Source organism: Nesoenas mayeri (genome assembly GCF_963082525.1).
Source record: "Nesoenas mayeri genome assembly, chromosome: 3".
In the NCBI taxonomy this organism is placed as follows: Eukaryota; Metazoa; Chordata; class Aves; order Columbiformes; family Columbidae; genus Nesoenas; species Nesoenas mayeri.
Genome location: NC_137544.1, coordinates 45,646,058 through 45,663,355, shown reverse-complemented (window position 1 = coordinate 45,663,355; position 17,298 = coordinate 45,646,058). Strand labels below are relative to the sequence as shown.

Here is a 17,298-nt window from a genome sequence, read left to right as displayed (position 1 = left end):
ATTCTTTGCATCACAGTTGCAAAATTAATCTGTCCTGCCGTGTAATGTCATTCTTGAGAAATGAAAATAATCATTCCCTAGTTAACTCAGGACAGACTTACAAAGTTGATAATGTTTAGAAACTCTGGCAAAAATTTGTCAGACATTCTTTATTATGCCTGCAGTTCTTCAGTCGTGTAATGTTTTAACAAGGTGAATCCATTCTGTTGCGAACCTCCTTGTCTACCCACTCCAACAAATACTACTTATATCCTGAAACAGTGTTTCAGAACCAGTGTGTGTTCATCCTGTCTCCTCCCTGAGGAAAGTTAATTCATACACTTACTGTAGCGTTCAAGAGCATTGGTCAGAAGTACTTATAAAAATGTAACTTTTTGATAGAGAAGGACCACTGTTAACTGGTGGTATCTGTGGTCTGGGACTCTTCTTTGAGAACTTTTGTGCCTCTTGATTTTGTCGAACATACTGCCCCTGTTTTACATTGTCATGACAAGATTTTCCTTTTGCATGAAGATATGCTGGAAGGGTAAATTCCCTTTGCATTCCTGTTACTCCTCTAAGTACATAAATTCCTTTGCAGCTGCATGTACAATTTCCTTGGTGTTTAAGCACTGTTCTTTAATATTATTTGAAAGTATAAGATTTCTTGGTTTTGGAAGTTTTACTTTTCCTCAAGAACCACTCCTTACTTTAAGACCTAGCAAGATTTTCAAGGGATTGTTTGCATCTCATTCTGTTTCTGTGTAGTCATGTGGTCTACCTGCCATCTTCCTCTGATGTTTTCTGAGTCCAGGACAAATCAACTCTGAACTTCAGATTCACTGTTTCTTTTCTCTGCAAGTGTAAGGAAACAGTGTTGCAGTTTGGTGCAGGCACAGTCATCTTTGTCAAGATCTTGACAAAAGGTTGCCTTTTGCTTTTCTCCCTCAGTACCACTTTCTGCTGCAGGAGAGTGATTGTGCAGTGGAGAGGAGGCAATGGATCAGCCGATCTGAAGCAGCACCCTGTTGGCAATGCTTCATTGAGCTTCCCTAATCATTGATCTTCACAGAGGAAAGTAGTTCGAAAGTAGACATATCTTTCTTTGTGTGGCACAATTTGACACTGACTTAAGGGTTGGCCTCTGACATAAAGAGATTCCTCTGTGTGAGCAGAAGAAGAATGCTCACAGGCTAATCAACATGTGATGTATTCACAAATTATAAAAGCATATTTCTCTGCTGTTCAGTGACACCTGAAGAATAGTCAATTTTTGCTCTTGTCACATCTTTTGCAAATGACTACTAATGAATTCGGGTTCTTTTCTAGTTCGAGTTGTGATTATATACTGGATTTGTTTGCTTCTGAATTGACAAGATGACCTATTGTTTACTTTTTTGGTTTGTTTGTTTTCCTTTTTTTCATTTTGCTAGAGTTACTATTGCAAACCAAACAGTAAAGAGTAGTCTCTGTTAACAAGATCTCACCAGTCCCTCTTAGTAAGGTCTTGCCATTCTGTTGAACAGGCATCCTGGAACTCTCTAGAGGTTTGTGCACATTCAGCTTCTTTAAGTTCAAAAGGTTCACAGATTTTTTTATCACTACTTGTTACTTATCAGACACAGAGTAGTTACTTTTTCTGCCTCAATCACAGTGGTTTATTTAAACCCTTGCAAAGCTTTTTCCCTCAGCTTTGTGTATCTCCTCTCTTCTTGCTTAAGGAACACAAGTTGCACAGCAGCAGGATGCTCCGGAGGAGTTTTTGGTTTATTTTTGTTTCAGGTTTAGCTATGGGTTATGCTTACTGTTGTTCATGCCAGACACCAGTTACCAGGTTACAGACACAGAGACTCCATTCAGCTACTGATCAGGCCTGTAGTAATGGAGTAAGAAATCCTTTGAAGCCTGAGACCATTTCCATTGGTTTCTCACCTTGCACTGAGATTCTCGTTTTCTGTAGCTTTTCCTGTTGGTGGTGCTGAATCCACCAGTTGCATGGTAAGACCTCATGTATCTGAGGAACAGCGTGAATCCCTTTCATATGAACTATTCTCTTTAGTCGACAGACATGATGTGGCAGTGCCTTAATTAGAAGCTGAAACCTGTGTGAACAAATGTGGCAACTTTTCTGAGACTCGGGTAGGTGCATCACCTTTTTTCACTGTGTCCAATTGAGGTCTTTCTGTGTCAGTGTCTGGTACACAAGGAAAGATCACCAAGTTAAGTGATGACCCAGCTAACACACAACTAATGTGCTTTGTGAGATGTTAGGTATATAGCTTGCGTGATTTTTTTTTTTTGTGTGCTGTGAAATCAAACATTATTCCATGGGTCTTCATGTTTATTAGGGCTGCACTCTATTACAGATGTAGAACTGAGGCAGAAATATAGTCAGAAATTAATAAGGCCTCTTAGGTTTTTCTTAAACTGCCTGCCTGCCTCCTTCTGCTTTAACAGGATAGGAGAACATAGTTTCACTAGTGCTTTTGTCCAATTACTTTGTATTTTTTTTAAGGAGACAATTGCTTTCCTGTTTTGAAATGGAAACTTCCACCTGCAACTCACAAAGGCACATAGCATATAAATTCCTAACTGCTATCTGCTGTTGGACTTAAGTTCCCTCTTTCACAGTATAATAGAAAATACTTCCTGAAATGGCATGAACAAAAGCGAAAATTAATTTCTGGGTCAATGTATTTTGAGCTGGAGGCCTTAGATCTTTGAATACTTACTGAACTTGTCTTAGAGCTTACCTATAGCATCTCTTTGAAGTTCTGTATCACACAGAAATACCTGTTTATCACAATTATGCTAAGATAGATTTCTCTTCCTCTTCAAACTACAGGTGCCTTAGGAGTATAGCAAGAGAAAGATAAATAATATTTCATGGGATTCAAATTCTGTTGCGATAAATCTGATGGAATTTCTTTCTAACTGCCTGGCTTGAGTCTGTTGCTTGCTAAAATATCTCCCAAGCAAATGAGTGAGCTTAGTGCTTTGGTCTCACAACATGCTGGCTCTGAGTATAGTTTCATCGTAATGCTTGGTTTGATTCCTTCTGTAAAAGCCTGATTCCTACTTTTCAGTCTCCTTTCCCACATATTTTGCTTATATCCCCCAGAGACCTCATTATTTCCACATTTCATATATGAAATGCTCACATGCTTACTAGTTGGCGATAGTGAAAGTTGTCTAGAAACTACTAGACAGTAGTTAGATTTTTTTTTTTTTGAGATATATGACCATGAAAATTCATTAGTAAATTATCTATCCCACTCTTAAACTGGAGCATTGCTTAATGGTATTATAAAAACAATGCCTTAGAGCTTGTTTACACACCATTTCAACACTAGTCAGTCAGCTCTTCCAAGGAAATACTAGAACAGTTTTTGCACTGACATATTTACACCAGCTGCTAGCCTTTGAGCTCTGTGTAACTCACTGGGGTGCTGCTTCAACGGTCCACAGCTTGCTACGACTTCTCCACTTCCCCTCATGGGCACCCTTGTGACACTGCACAATGTGCAGAACATGGGGAAGAAACGAGAGTGCTTCCCAACAACTTGCTTTTTTTCTAAACCTACTACCACTCTCACCCCCTGCCCTTTTTCCCCAGATATTTATCTGACTTGGTAGAGTTTAAGTATCTATTGTGACAGAGCTAAAGTAATTGGAGTTTGTTTTATTGTGTACTAAAGAGGGTCATTTTCTTGTGCAAACTCAAGGTCACCTTGTTCTGGGCATGTTTGTTCAAATTTGTTTGAGTGCCATGTCTGTGAAGGGGCTGCAAACAGGCAGTTTTTATACTTGGATAAAAATCAAACTTCTAGCAACTCTTCACTTAATGCTTCTAAATGACTTGCAAGTTCAGTTTGAAAATGTAAAGTTCCTATAAATAGCTAATAGTAAGTAATTAAATAATTTAAGTTATACCAGAATATAATAGATACATATAATATAACTGTATATTAGGTCTCATAGGAAAGCATGATTAAAAAGAAGAAAACTGAAGAGCAAGATAATTTTCTAAGTACAGAAAGAAAGGTTATCCTCCTCCCTCACTTCTAAATGATTTTCTGGGGGAAAAAGATATATAGATAAATATAATATTTTGGTTTCTAAATGCTATGTAGAAATCTTTAAGATTTTTTAGGAAACCAATTTAACTTGTGTTCTATATGCTTACATGCTTTTACTGTAATCCATTAGCAAGCTAAAATTGTGCAAATTGTTGTTGCTCAAGTTGTATGCCATTTGCTTCAGTGGGAAGAAAAACATAAGGAGGAAACTTGATGCTTTAATACTTTTAAAATGAATTAAGTGCAGTAGTGCCGTAGTGTAGTTAGTAATGGTGAATCCCTTTTTGCCTTTTCCTATTACTGCATTATTCTGGTTTCTCTCTAGAGGGCAATCTTCTACCATATATTAAGTTAAAATGCTTTTTGCTTTATCCTATTTATTTGAGGCGTTCTGTCTCTCTGTTTTTTTTTTCCCTAGGTATACCTGTAAATTATCAGGATGTAGCATCTATTGATCCAGAGTATGCAAAGAACTTACAGTGGATTTTAGATAATGATATCAGTGATCTGGGTTTAGAGCTGACCTTCTCTGTTGAGACTGATGTGTTTGGAGCAATGGAGGAAGTGCCGTTGAAGCCGGGGGGTGCAAGTATTCTCGTTACACAGGAAAACAAGGTGAGTATACAGGTTTATTCAGAAGTTGATAGTATATGAAAACCAATTGGACTGACTTTATAAATAAGTAGAAACATAAAAGGTATAGGTGTTTTGAAGGAAATATACAGCACAAAAAAGTTGTCAACACTCTTTCCCCTTTTTCTAGCTTAGCATGTTATAGAAATAGTAGTATTTAAAATCTCTGTAAGTGTTCAGGTTTGAGGTTCTTCTTTCTGACAGAACTTTTTGGAAGGGAAATAAGATCAACTTTAAAGGAAGGATTTATTTTAAAAGTTACAAATATTCCTAAAGTTAAGTCATGGGTGTATGTATCAGGAAGGTAAAACAATAGTAATTGCCGAAAGTAAAACTGTAGGTATGTTTCAACATGTGCTGCCTGCTAGGGCACTTGGTGGCCCTGAATTGCTCTACAGTAACATACAGATAACTGACAGAGTAAAAGACTGTAGGAAGCTTTTTTTTTTTTTCAGCCATTTGCAAGTCAATGTGTATGGCAATAATCTACCTCTTCAATTTACATTAATAGTAACAGTTTGGAAAGTCCCTGAGTTCTCTGCAGCATTAGCTCAAAAATGAATATGGAAAAACACAGCCAGATTTTGAAAATCGTCTAGAAATTTAGATAGACATCAGTCTAATTGAATTCTGCAGTTACCCACAGATGGTTTGGAGTAACTGCAGGAGTGTCCTTGGGTAGACCTCCAATTTTTTGCATCATTGACCCTTTTTGTCCTTATGTCTGCTTTGTGTTTTGGTTTTCATTTGTGCTGAGCTAACCCACTTTGTGTACACTGTATTCACTGAGCGCTGCATCATGTAGACAGCTGCTGTATTGGTAAATAGCCACTTGGTGTCAGCATTTGTTCTAACAAAATTTTGGTTTGTCTTGGAGGAATTGGCACTGGATTCTTGTATGTTTAATCCTCATTTTCATGAAGGCAGAGTGTCATTCCAATAACAGGAATACATGTTGTTAGCCTGATTCTACATTGTTTCCTACAATATAGTCATTCATGACAAAATACAGATGGTAAAACAAGCCTAATTGTGATGGCAATGATGATTAATTTCTTTCTTAGCTATCAGAGGAAAGAAGGATGTTGATTCTTGTTTCTGGGCAGTCCTACCTTCTCAGTGTATAAAATAGATGTACTTTACACAAATTGTGGTTTCATAACAGTGTTTAAAACAGTTATCAGTTAACATGAAGTTAGAAATTTGCCTGTGTGAGGATACCCTCAGTCATTAGTAGCTTACTTTGTTCTGTTAGCTTCTGACTTGGGGCACAGACTAAAATGGGTGATGGAAGGCAGAGCAGATGGCTCCATTCTAGCGCATCAGCCTTCCTCAGCTGCGGCACGAGGGGATGAGAGTTTGTGTAGCTTTTATGTGAAAGATGGTAAGAAACGAATGACTGTTGTGGTAGCTTTGAAACTCTTAATATTAATTGATTTCTGAATCTGAAGATGCAAAATGTGAAGTCAACAAGGATCTGTAGGATGGCACTGTTTCCTTTTCACTGATTTTGACAGTGGTTAACCAAATTGTTGAAAATTGTAGATCTGTGTTTTAGTGGCATTTGGAGATTTTTCCTAATTTCTTCAATGTGATGTGGTTTTGCGGGGTGTTTTAGCTTCGCAGTTCTGACAGGTTAAACAGGAAAGTGTCTACTTTATAAAACACCTTTTTTCCTGCAAGAGAGATCTATCTTTTACCAGAGGAATAAAAGATCACCGTTTAAAACTCATTGTATTTGCTATACCTCTGGGAGAAGAAAATTCAGCTTCTAAAGGAATTTGGTGTGTATGTGCACCAGCAGATTATCTGTTTAAAGGATAGCATTTAAAAAAAAAAAAAAAGTGATTCTTTATTCCTTAAAAAACAAACAACACAAAAAAAAAAAAACATACCCCAAAACCAAACGAACAAACCCACAAAAAAAGCCCTATGCCAAAACTAAAACAAGACCCACAGAAACCACCCAAACAATCCATCTCACTCTTATTGAAAACCAAAAGAAAAGAGAGTAAGTGCCCCATTGAGGAGCGGCAATAGTATCTCTTTGTAAAAATTTGTTTTCTTTGAACAGGGGAATTTAATGTTTTTACATCAACTGTGTAGTAGGTGAATGGTTGTGAGACCGTATGATGCAAATGTTCCAGTCTTCTAGTTGAAGCCTCCATGTAGCTCCAACTGAAGCATCAGCTATAGTAGCGGTTTCAGCTGCCTTTTGTCATGGTAATGGCGAGACTTCAAAGGAAAAAGTCAGGCTTTGCCCAGTGTCTGCCCTGTGCATTTATTTGTTACTTGCTGTGTATATCTTTGTAGCTTTCTGTTATTTTTCAGGAAAAAAAATAAAATTAGAGCTAGTAGAAGTTTGGCCATAAGCTATTTTTAAAATGGTGCACGTCTTCACAGTCCAGTGGCTTTCTCTGCCCTCCCAGGACTTGTCTGTAAGCTGTGCTGTTTGGCAGTAAAAAATTACGTACTTTTTTCAAACAGCTTTGGAATGGAGCTGCTCTCTGAATCTGAACATCATAATGAATATTGATCCTTGTCTCACAGTATATGGGTTGTGAAATCGGGGAAGCATGATCTCTGCTTGATTTACCTCAAAGGAAAATAAAAAAAACAACGCCTCATCCAAACTAGACTTTGTCATCATATTTGTGATGCTCATCTCATGTGTGTTCAATCAAATGTCCCCTCTTAAAAGAAGGCTGGATTACACCTTTTATTCACAATGTAGGAATGCGTATGTAAATATTTCTGTTTTGTAATGTACTCGTAAGGCTTCTGAGAGGGAATAAAATGTAAATGAGGTGAACAGAGGGAAAAAAAATTGACTGTTTCGTTGTTGTTGTTTAGTGGTGTATATTATGGGAGCTGGGTGCGCCAGAGCTTTCAGTGGGCTGATAGTCAGGATGCTTGGCTGTTCCAGGCTATTTAAGACATTTCTTGTTGCATCTAAAGCACAACAATTGTTTTCTGTCATAATGAAAGTGTTCAATGTAAATATTTTTGAAATGGAGACAATACGTTTTTGTCTTATTTTTTCTAGTGAATTTAAAAAAAAAATAAGGTTGTGATTTTTTTCTTTCTACAACCCTGTTTTCTGAATAGCCCGATTTATGTAACAGCAACTAAAGAAATGTAAAGAAAGTATTTCTGATCACTGAAGAGCAGTGTTAACACTATTTGTAGTCCTGATACTGCTAAAGTTTCTGCTTCCTTCCTATAGCTCCTAAGATATATTCACAGAGGCTGCTTTTGTCTAGTGCAATTAATCTCCTTTGGCTTCCCCTCTAATTCTTTAGACAAGGGAGGTGTCCTTGGTGCCACTGACAGTAGAAGCAACCTAGGGAGATTCCTAGATTGAAACTCGATTTTCGGGAACAGCTCTGCAGTTGAAGATATGATTGTGTAATGTTCCTCTTCTTCAGAGCACTTCACAAATTAATTGTCTTCTCACTCTAATAAAATGGTGGTAATGCATTTAAAAATACCTTCCAATGCCAAGCAAATGAGAACCCCTCTATACTTCTGTCAATGTCAGGAATTGCCTTTGAAAAATATTCTTCTGTTTTGAAATGTTTCGTACTTCATTCTGTTTTTCTGAAAGGGAGGAAAGAAAGAATGCTTGGTTGCTGTTGTGTAGGTTCAGAACCTAAAAATTTAGGTTAATGTTTTAAACATTAATTAAACATCAGGGTGGTATTTTTGTAAGATTATTGTCTTGAAGGAAGGTGATAGTTGGGATGATTTGTTTCGTGTTTTATTAAAAATCATTATTAGGGAGGTGAAGCATTACTTTGAAACTGAATACCTTAAATAATCTAGGAATAAATTTTGTTCTCAAGTAGACGTCTCTTTTCCTGAGTAAAGAAACTTTATTAGACTTGCATAGTTTTGTCAGGGTAAATGAGACATTTTTATACAGCTGTAATGTAGGCAATATCTCATCCTAAAAACCTTCCTTCATTACCTACCTCCTAGGCTTTTGTCTTTTCAACAAAAGCAAAGTTCTGGTGGATTCCTTTTTTAACTGGCATTTTTTAAAGATGACAAAGCCCCCAAATCTCTAAAGCAGGCAAACTATGATATCATCCATTCACGTGGTTATGGTAGAAGTGCTTTTCTGTGGTGTTTTTTTCTTTTCCTTTTCTTTTCTTTTTAAAAACTGAGAATATTTTCAAAACTTTCTTAAAAGAGTTGTAGTTGTTATTATGACAACAAAGCTTGCAGGAGTAAGTAAGTTTTGTCAGTTTGCTTAATAGAATATTTTCTTTACAGACAATACCGTGTTTATGTGTTCAGACGATCACAATGGTGGTTGTATTAGATGCAGGCATGGCAAACTAAGTGTTATTCACTTCTTTTCTTTTAGTCCAAGTCCCTGGTTTTTGACTGATTTGTCTTAGGATTAAAACACTAATGTTTGGGAATTGTCTTTGGAAGGAAGGAAGGAAAGGGGAAGAGCAGAAGGGGCTCTAAACTCAGAGAGGGTTTTGAGTAATTTTGGGTTGCTTCCATGTGTGGAAAGTGCATAGGGACTCTTTAATATCTTAGAGTAGATGAGATTTGTAATGTATTGAGGACTGCATGTATGTGTGTGTTTGCGTGAGCACTATGTGTTTTGCTGTTACGTATCTTAATGTTGTTTTCATTGCAGGCTGAGTATGTCCAGCTTGTCACAGAGCTTAGAATGACAAGAGCCATTCAGCCTCAGATAAATGCTTTTTTACAAGGCTTCCATATGTTCATTCCACCATCTTTGATCCAGCTTTTTGATGAATATGAACTGGTAAGCACAAATTCCTATACCTTTTTAAAATACTTTGTTCAGCATACTTCATTAATAGTGTAATGACATAGAAGTCAAGCTCAGTACGAACAAATTAATGATTTTGTATCTTTCACTTTGGTTTTGCTTCTCGGCCATCTATCAGTGAGGATCTCAATATATGTATTCTTGCTTATCCTGCTTGCTTAGAATGACATTTTGGAATGTGATAACTTCATGTACCAGTGATAAATGCCTTAAACTGTAATTTCAAAATGGGATCAGCATGTTGTGGCCTCTGAGTGTTGTAATCTTTTCCTTCAGGAGCGCAGAAGTTCTTTAAAAGTAAGGAGATGCTGTCTGTTGTCTTTATTCTTTCTGAATCACAAAATCAAATTCCAGTACATTTTGTGGTGGTTTGATCTTCTGTAACTGAGCCATCTCAAGTTTCACTTCCAGTCATGCCAAAGCTCAGAGCTTTTTTTTTCTCTTTGGTTCTTTGGCAATAATTTCTACCTCTTGATACTGTGTGCTTAAATTCAAACTGATCAGGTGAAGTTACCTGAATTCAAGGGTCTTCTTTTATTAAAATTTAGTTGTAGGTTCCATAAGGTTGCAACTAAACATTGCTTTTTAAAATAGCATAAACACTTGAAATTAGTGGTCACAATCTGTGTACTTCTTCTGAAGGAGCTTTTGCTGTCTGGTATGCCAGAAATTGACGTGAATGATTGGTTAAACCATACAGAATACACCAGTGGCTATGAGAGAGGAGACCAAGTTATACAGGTAATTTTTTTTTTTTTTTTAAATAATGTAGACTGCTGCATTTTAATTAAAAAAAAGATATACTTTTGTTGTTGTTGTCATTTTCTCTATGTATTTATGGAAGCTTATTTTGGGTGAAATTTGTAGAGGTTTTTTGTATTATGTTCCTATATTAGAGGACTTAATTATATATGAATTTAATGTGAAAATTTCCATCATTTGAGTAAGAAACACAAATATTCCATTTATTGTTTTACCAGTTTATTTTCAAGTACTGCAAGTATTTAACAGAAAATACAGGCTAACTTATTTTTCATTTAGTGGTTCTGGGACGTTGTGGAAGAGCTAACTCAGGAAGAGAGAATATTGCTGTTACAGTTTGTTACTGGCAGGTGAGAAACTCTTCTGTAGCATCAAATGCATTGTCTGAATACTCTGAAATACATCAAGAGACTTCAGATTACCATACAAGATCACCTAACTAGAAACCGTTTTGCATACTTCAGTGTTCAATGTGTTGATCAAAGTAGACAAAGTGTGTGTTAATACTTTTGCTGCTTGTATTGCCAGCAAAACGATTGATTGGTTCGTTATTATACTTGACTACTTTGCAAGAGCCCTTTGTATAGTTAAGTTGCTGTCCCAGGCAATTTTTAACAAGGCAATAGTGAATTTAACTGCTCTTTATGTTCTTCTTCCTGCTGCATATTTATGTGGCTCCTGGCTTCTCCAGTAATCAATATAGGCTTTAATATACGAGATAACAGGGTATCACTTCAGTCAGTGTAAACAGAACATCCTTCTCCTAAAGCTGAGTTGAATTTAACATTAGTGCAGTGTGTCAAGATCAAGTGAAGATGTAACCTTATGCAAGACTGTGTTTGCTTTATATAGGATTTCTGTCCTAAATTCTAGTTGTTCTTCAGGGAAAGCCACTTTCATTTTTTTAATGATTTTGGGGGCAGTGGGAAAGGTTTTGAGTAATAAATGCCCCTGTGAACTGGGTAAGTTGCTGAGTTTGTGTACACAGACATTTTGCAAAGTGAATCCGTATATATGTGGCACCTGAGCTGTGTAATTCATGTATTTTTCTGGCGGCAGGTAGAGATGGCACCATCTTCTAATTTGATACTCCCTTCATAGTCTAGGATTTGTAGAGTAGTTGACCTTTTGTTTTTAAGCTTTGTGGTTACAAATTAAGATTATCAAACCTTGTCTTTTATACCAAGGAATTTCACAGTCACAGATGTATCATGAAATGGCAGAGTTTTAAATTCTAATAGTTTCTCTTGATTTATTATGAATTTCATTGTTTTTAGGGATCACAGACAATTTAAGAAGCTGTTTCTGTGCACATCAATCTTTTTGTCCTCTGCAGAAATGACTCCTGCAGTTCTAGCTGCACGACTGTTGCATGCCAGCTGCTGGTCTGTCATTTTTAGTGGACTAGTCTGTTTCTAAACCTAGGTGGCAAATAAGGGTCTTTAGAATGTAAGGTCATGTTTCAAATGCTTCTTAAAACATTCCAAATGGTACTCAAATGGCATTCACTATTTTGATGGCATTTGGGCTAATCTACTGGATTCTAAGGGACGCTTTCTATCAAGTAAACAATTATGTTGTCTGATGAATACGTGCTTGAGCACCATTCATTTTGCTCACAAATCACTGACTCATTCTTACCCATTTCTTGTTAGTAGGAAGGACATTTTTGGTATCTCTTTTAAGAACTCTGGGCTGAAATTTAAAAACAAATGACTTTTTTTTTTCTTATCAGCTAGTAGGAACCCATTGTGTTTTTTCGTCAGTTATTGAAATGCAACAGGTATATTTTTCCATAAAAATTGAACTTGTGAAAGTTACCTCTAATATTGGTATGCAGTCAGCATTTTTGCACACAGATCCCCAGACATTCCTAGTTTCTGGGCATGGAAGATTTAGATGCTGAGTTGTCTGAGTTGTCTAACACCAGTTAGTCTAGTACAGGCCAAGATCTTAAGTATGTTCATACACTAAATATATACCTGATTTCAAACCGTGATCTCTTTCTGGGATTGCCTTTTCTTAGTGAAGAATTTGTTTTTCTATGTGCTGGTTAGCAGGCTCATTCAAATTTTTCATTGTTATTTCCATTTCCTTTTAATCTTTTCTGCATATTTGCTTACTTGATTTTTGTGTGTGTGTGTGTGTGTGTGAAGTGGTACTGTTTTTTCTTTCCAGTCAAAGACTACAAAATTGATTTAGTGAAATTATATTTAGTGAGTTATATTTATGATTATTTCTTCATTGTTTTGCTGACATCGCTAAATATTTTCAAACTTTGACTTTTGTCTTCTTTCCCCATTCTTACCCCTTCTTGTCTTCAGTGTAATGAAGTCTTGCTTTGGTAATTTCAGTGGAGATACCATTGCGTTCATCATTAATGCCAATTTTGAGACATCTTTTAACAGTAAAGTAACTGTCATGACCAATGTTTGAATAGCAGATTCTGTGTGTTTGGAGGTCATGGCACATTCAAGAAAAAGCCTGAATATTCTTGTGCCTCATGTTGGGGATCTGAAAATTAATTTATGTACCACCTACTTTTTCTCTGCTGACAGTTGTTTGAGGTCATATTGCCAATGCTACATGCTTTTACTTTTTTCCCTCTCTTAATCTGTTTGGTGTTTCTAATAGTATTTGGCTAAGTTATTGTTAATTATCCATTGGCAACTTTTGATCAGGTTTTTAGTTAATAGAGGGAAATGTTGACAGTTGATGATAAATTCTACTTTATTGGTATTTTGCAGGTATCAGGATTGCTATTTAACTTCTTAGAAGACTGTTGACCATTAAGCTATGCGCTGTTTTAAGGGAAATTCAACATATTTGATAAATGTGTTAAATATATATGACTACTTTTAAAAAGAAAAAAAAAACAAACCTGTCTTAAAGTATCACTTCTACTTTGTTTTTGTTTTAAATAAATATATGCAAAATCTGTAAGTGGGAGAATAGGTAGAAAAGTTAGGATTCAGATGTAAGCTTAAACATTTTAATAGTGTTGAAGTTTCCAAAGCTGTGAAGTTATATGGTTGCTCTTGCTGAAGGCTATTTGCACATGCAGTAAGAGAGGTAAGATCTTGAGGTATTTGCACATATTTGAAACGTTCCCTTTACTGTGTTGGCAGTGTTTTGCTTGGAAAGAAAACTCATTCTTGGAGGCATAAGTTGGCAGCTGTTACTTGCATACTAAATAATTTTGACCTGTTGTATGAAAAACATGGTAATAAGTTAAATTGTAAAAACTTTTATCTAATAGTGGGCTAAATTATAATTTTTCAGCAGTTAGATCTGTGTTTTATTGCTGATTTGAATGCAGAATTCTCTTGTTTCATCAAAGGAGAAAAAAAAGTCACTGCAGGGGAGGCAGCACTGTATTAGAAATGTGAGCCAAACCCACGATATAAAAGAGTACCGCTGTAAAATCTTTACAACTGTTCCGAACCGTGGCTGTGAGCACAATTCTGTTTGTATGTCAGAAATAGTGTGCTGCAAATAATCAGTCCTTCCCCCATAGCGACTGCCTTATATACCAGTGCCCAGAACTATATGCCCAGCATTGCTGTTATTAAGCTAGATGATACAGATTTATGTGTTGGATACTATAGCTAGCTCTTAAAAGTATGTTTAAAAAGTATTACTGTGAGCTCTCTCCTAGCTCCTTAACATGTGGCAGTGGCAACCCTTGCTCTCTTGCATTTTTGCGAAGTAGTTTTACTGTGAGTGGAAATATTACTTCATTTGTCTTTTCTGTTCTTACTCCTGGTTTTTACAGTCAATGTGGTTTTGTGACTATGGAAGTATTGTTTTTAATGTAAGTACCTGTAATCCAAAATTCTAAGAGCTGTTATATATTCTATGGAATGCTTATTTTGTTTTAACAGATTCTTTCTTTGCTAGCTACAGAATTGCAGAATAGTTCAGGTTGGAAGGGACCTCTGGCAATTGTCTGGTCCCGCTGCATACTCAGAGCAGGGTTGACTAGAGCTGGATGCTCAAGGTCTTGTCTAGTCAGATTTTGACTGTCTCCAGTGACATTGGCCCCTCAGCTTCTCTGGGCAACTTGTTCCAGTGTTTGACCACCTCACAGTATAAAAGTTTTTATTTTTTTCTCCCATGTTTAAATGGAATTTCCTGGATTTCAATTTGTGCCTGTTGCCTCCTGCCCTATCACTGGGCACCACTGGGTGCTCCATCTTGAGACTTGTGCTCTGTCTTATTTATTCCTTCCTTCAGGTATTTATGTCCATTGATCAGATTCCCCTGAGCCTTGTCTTCTCCAGGCTGAACAGTTCCAGCTCGCTCTCCTCCTGTGTTGGGGTGCTCCAGGCCCTTCCTATCTTTGTGGCCCTTTGCTCAACTTGCTGCAGGATGTCCCTGTCCCTCCTGTAGTGGGGAGCTTGGAGTTGCACTCCAGATGTTCCTCACTGAGTACAGGGAAAGGATCACCTCCCTCAACCTGCTGGTGACATTATTCCTGATGTAGCCCAAAAGGCTGCTGGATATAAGGATGCATTGCTGGTTCACAGTCAACTTGTTTTAGTCCTTATCCTTTCCTTATAGTGGTGTGGGTTGGTGGGGTTTTTTGGGTGTGTGTGAGGACTGTGCCAACGTTACCTTGTAATGCATACCATCTGAACTTGATGTTATACAAATACCTGAATTTTATTCTGTTTGCCTTGGTTAGTTTAAAATTATAGGAAAGGACTGTGACGACTCCATGGCTGCTGTCCATTTACACCTTGAGTAATCCTTAGATAATATATTGGTAAAAATAAAAAATCATGAGTAATATGACTAAGTGAGAATGCATTCCTGAAGTTGCTAGTGATTTTTTTTTTTTTCAATGAGTTCTGGTTTTGCCACAGGTTGTCACTGGGTGATAATATGACTGATGTAATGCTTTTATTAGTTACTTGAAATATATGGCCTGAAGTAGTAAATGAAAAGGCATGTCAAGGGCACTGGTCAGTTATTCCACAGGTAGTAATTGAAGAATAAACTGCTTTATGATGCAGTATTTCTTACTGTAAAGATACATAACCATAGGTGTTTGCCTGAACTTAGGTAATGAATGATCTGTTATAAAAACTGGTAGTACAAGTGGTTCCTCTTTGCAAACAGAATTCTCTGAAATATCATTCAGACAATTTGATGCCTAGTGTAAATAGACAAATGCATTATTCAATATTGTAGATAAAAGCATTTAGACAAAGAGAACTTTGATATGGGTAAGAAAGGGGGAAGCTTGATGAAATTATTAGTAACAAGTCACATGTAGCAATAAGAGATATTTGCAGTGTAAAGATTCTGATTTTTGGCTTATAACATTCTTGTAATGGTCTAATTTCTGTGAATTTTCTCAGTTCCAGGGTGCCTCATGGTGGCTTTGCCCACATAATGGGTGGCAGTGGATTGCAAAACTTTACAATTGCTGCTGTGCCATATACTGCAAATCTTTTACCAACATCAAGCACATGGTATGTTAACTAGTCTCATTGAGATACCTTAAAAATGGAGCTTTTCCGTGTCAGTCTCAGTCAAAAGTATAGTTATTTTGAACAGTTTAACTAAAAGGCCAAAAAAAGTTTAGATGATTTGTTGAATTTTCCCTATCTAGCGTAGAATTAATGCAGTTTAACCAAGATGATGTTGCATTATGTTTGCTCATTGTTTACTACTTCATTTTGCTTAACTAAAGGCAGTGGGATCAGTAAGGGAATATTCAAGTTAAATTGTTGTATTACAATTTACTGAAGTGAAAAAACCCCTTTATGTCCTGCAATATATTTGAATGCTTGATGGTGCTATAATGCAGCACATGTTTGTTTTCTTTCATAAATATGACATCTTCAGGGTTTTCAATCAGAAAACTTTACTCTTGGGTTTCTTGCTGAACTGTGATGTGGTTTTCTTGTTTTCTTTTCAGTATCAATATGCTCAAGTTACCTGAATACCCAAGTAAAGAAATCCTGAAGGACAGGCTTCTTGTGGCATTGCACTGTGGAAGCTATGGTTACACAATGGCATAATGAGGTCTGGAAAATTCATCTGACCGCTGATGTGCAAGTCCATGTGGCAGAAGTAATTTTGGAAACCGTCAGTAGAAAAGCAGACAAGATGCTGCAGCCCATGGGCAGGGCTGGGCTTCAGAATTCGTGCAGGATCATCAACTTTTCCTCCATTCAGTGTTTTCAAAGTAGCTTTGATACTGTCATGACAAACCTCTCAGTATCCTGTACTTTCATTTTTTAAAATGACAGATCTGTATGGAAATCAGTTTACATGCTTTTCATTATTACTTCAGTCTGGATCAAAAAGTTTGTCAGAATCTCTTTCCATGGTTTACTTTTCTATTTTTTCAACTATATGGTTGAATGACATTTGTGTTTTAGTTTACTTTGCACTCAGTTGGCATACTACTAATGGACAGACTTGTACTTTATGCCTTGTTGCATGTGAAAGTGCCATTTATTTTTGCAGAGAACACTATAGAAAGTTCAATTTGGATATTGTACAGTAAGACAGATCTGATGTATTTTCCATTTCTTTGCATAGTAACAGAAACAAAATTTTATAACTTTTTAGTATTTTAATGTATATGGTATGTAAAGATTAGACTGTTATCACTGGAAAAAATAACAGATGAAGTTGATACCTAATTTATATTAGAATTTACACTATATTCTACTAAATATTTAAAGTATTTGTGACTTTATAGTCAACTTGCAGTTTAGAATTTGTAAATATTATTTAAGATCTATATCCACGTGTTTGAATGCCTTTACTCTTCCCTTGACATAATGGTATGTTCAGAAGGTATTATTAAATTTTAATATTTTTACCAGAATCTGAATATGACATGTTTGTGTGTCTTTGTGGGTGGTTTCTTCTTTTTTTTTCCCCAGGATTTTATTAATCTTCCTATAATTTAAATTGTCACGGAAATAGCATTTGAGAAGGCATTGCAAAAGGGTAGGGATGGACATAAGCAAATGCGCAAGGAAGGAACTTGAGCTTATTGAGGCT

General features: G+C 36.4%; 1 protein-coding gene across 2 annotated transcripts in view; it reads left to right on the top strand.

Annotated features, from left to right (window-relative positions):
* The window catches only part of HACE1 (HECT domain and ankyrin repeat containing E3 ubiquitin protein ligase 1), a 51,310-nt gene extending 34,252 nt beyond the window's left edge, over positions 1 to 17,058 (top strand). For both annotated transcript variants that reach the window (XM_080341107.1, XM_080341106.1), the window contains 6 exons: positions 4,477 to 4,673; positions 9,349 to 9,480; positions 10,150 to 10,248; positions 10,549 to 10,619; positions 15,636 to 15,749; positions 16,199 to 17,058. In XM_080341107.1, coding sequence (XP_080197233.1) covers positions 4,477 to 4,673; positions 9,349 to 9,480; positions 10,150 to 10,248; positions 10,549 to 10,619; positions 15,636 to 15,749; positions 16,199 to 16,301 — 716 coding nt within the window. In that variant the 3' untranslated portion in view covers positions 16,302 to 17,058. The remainder of the gene's footprint in view (positions 1 to 4,476; positions 4,674 to 9,348; positions 9,481 to 10,149; positions 10,249 to 10,548; positions 10,620 to 15,635; positions 15,750 to 16,198) is intronic.
* Positions 17,059 to 17,298: the final 240 nt, after the last annotated feature.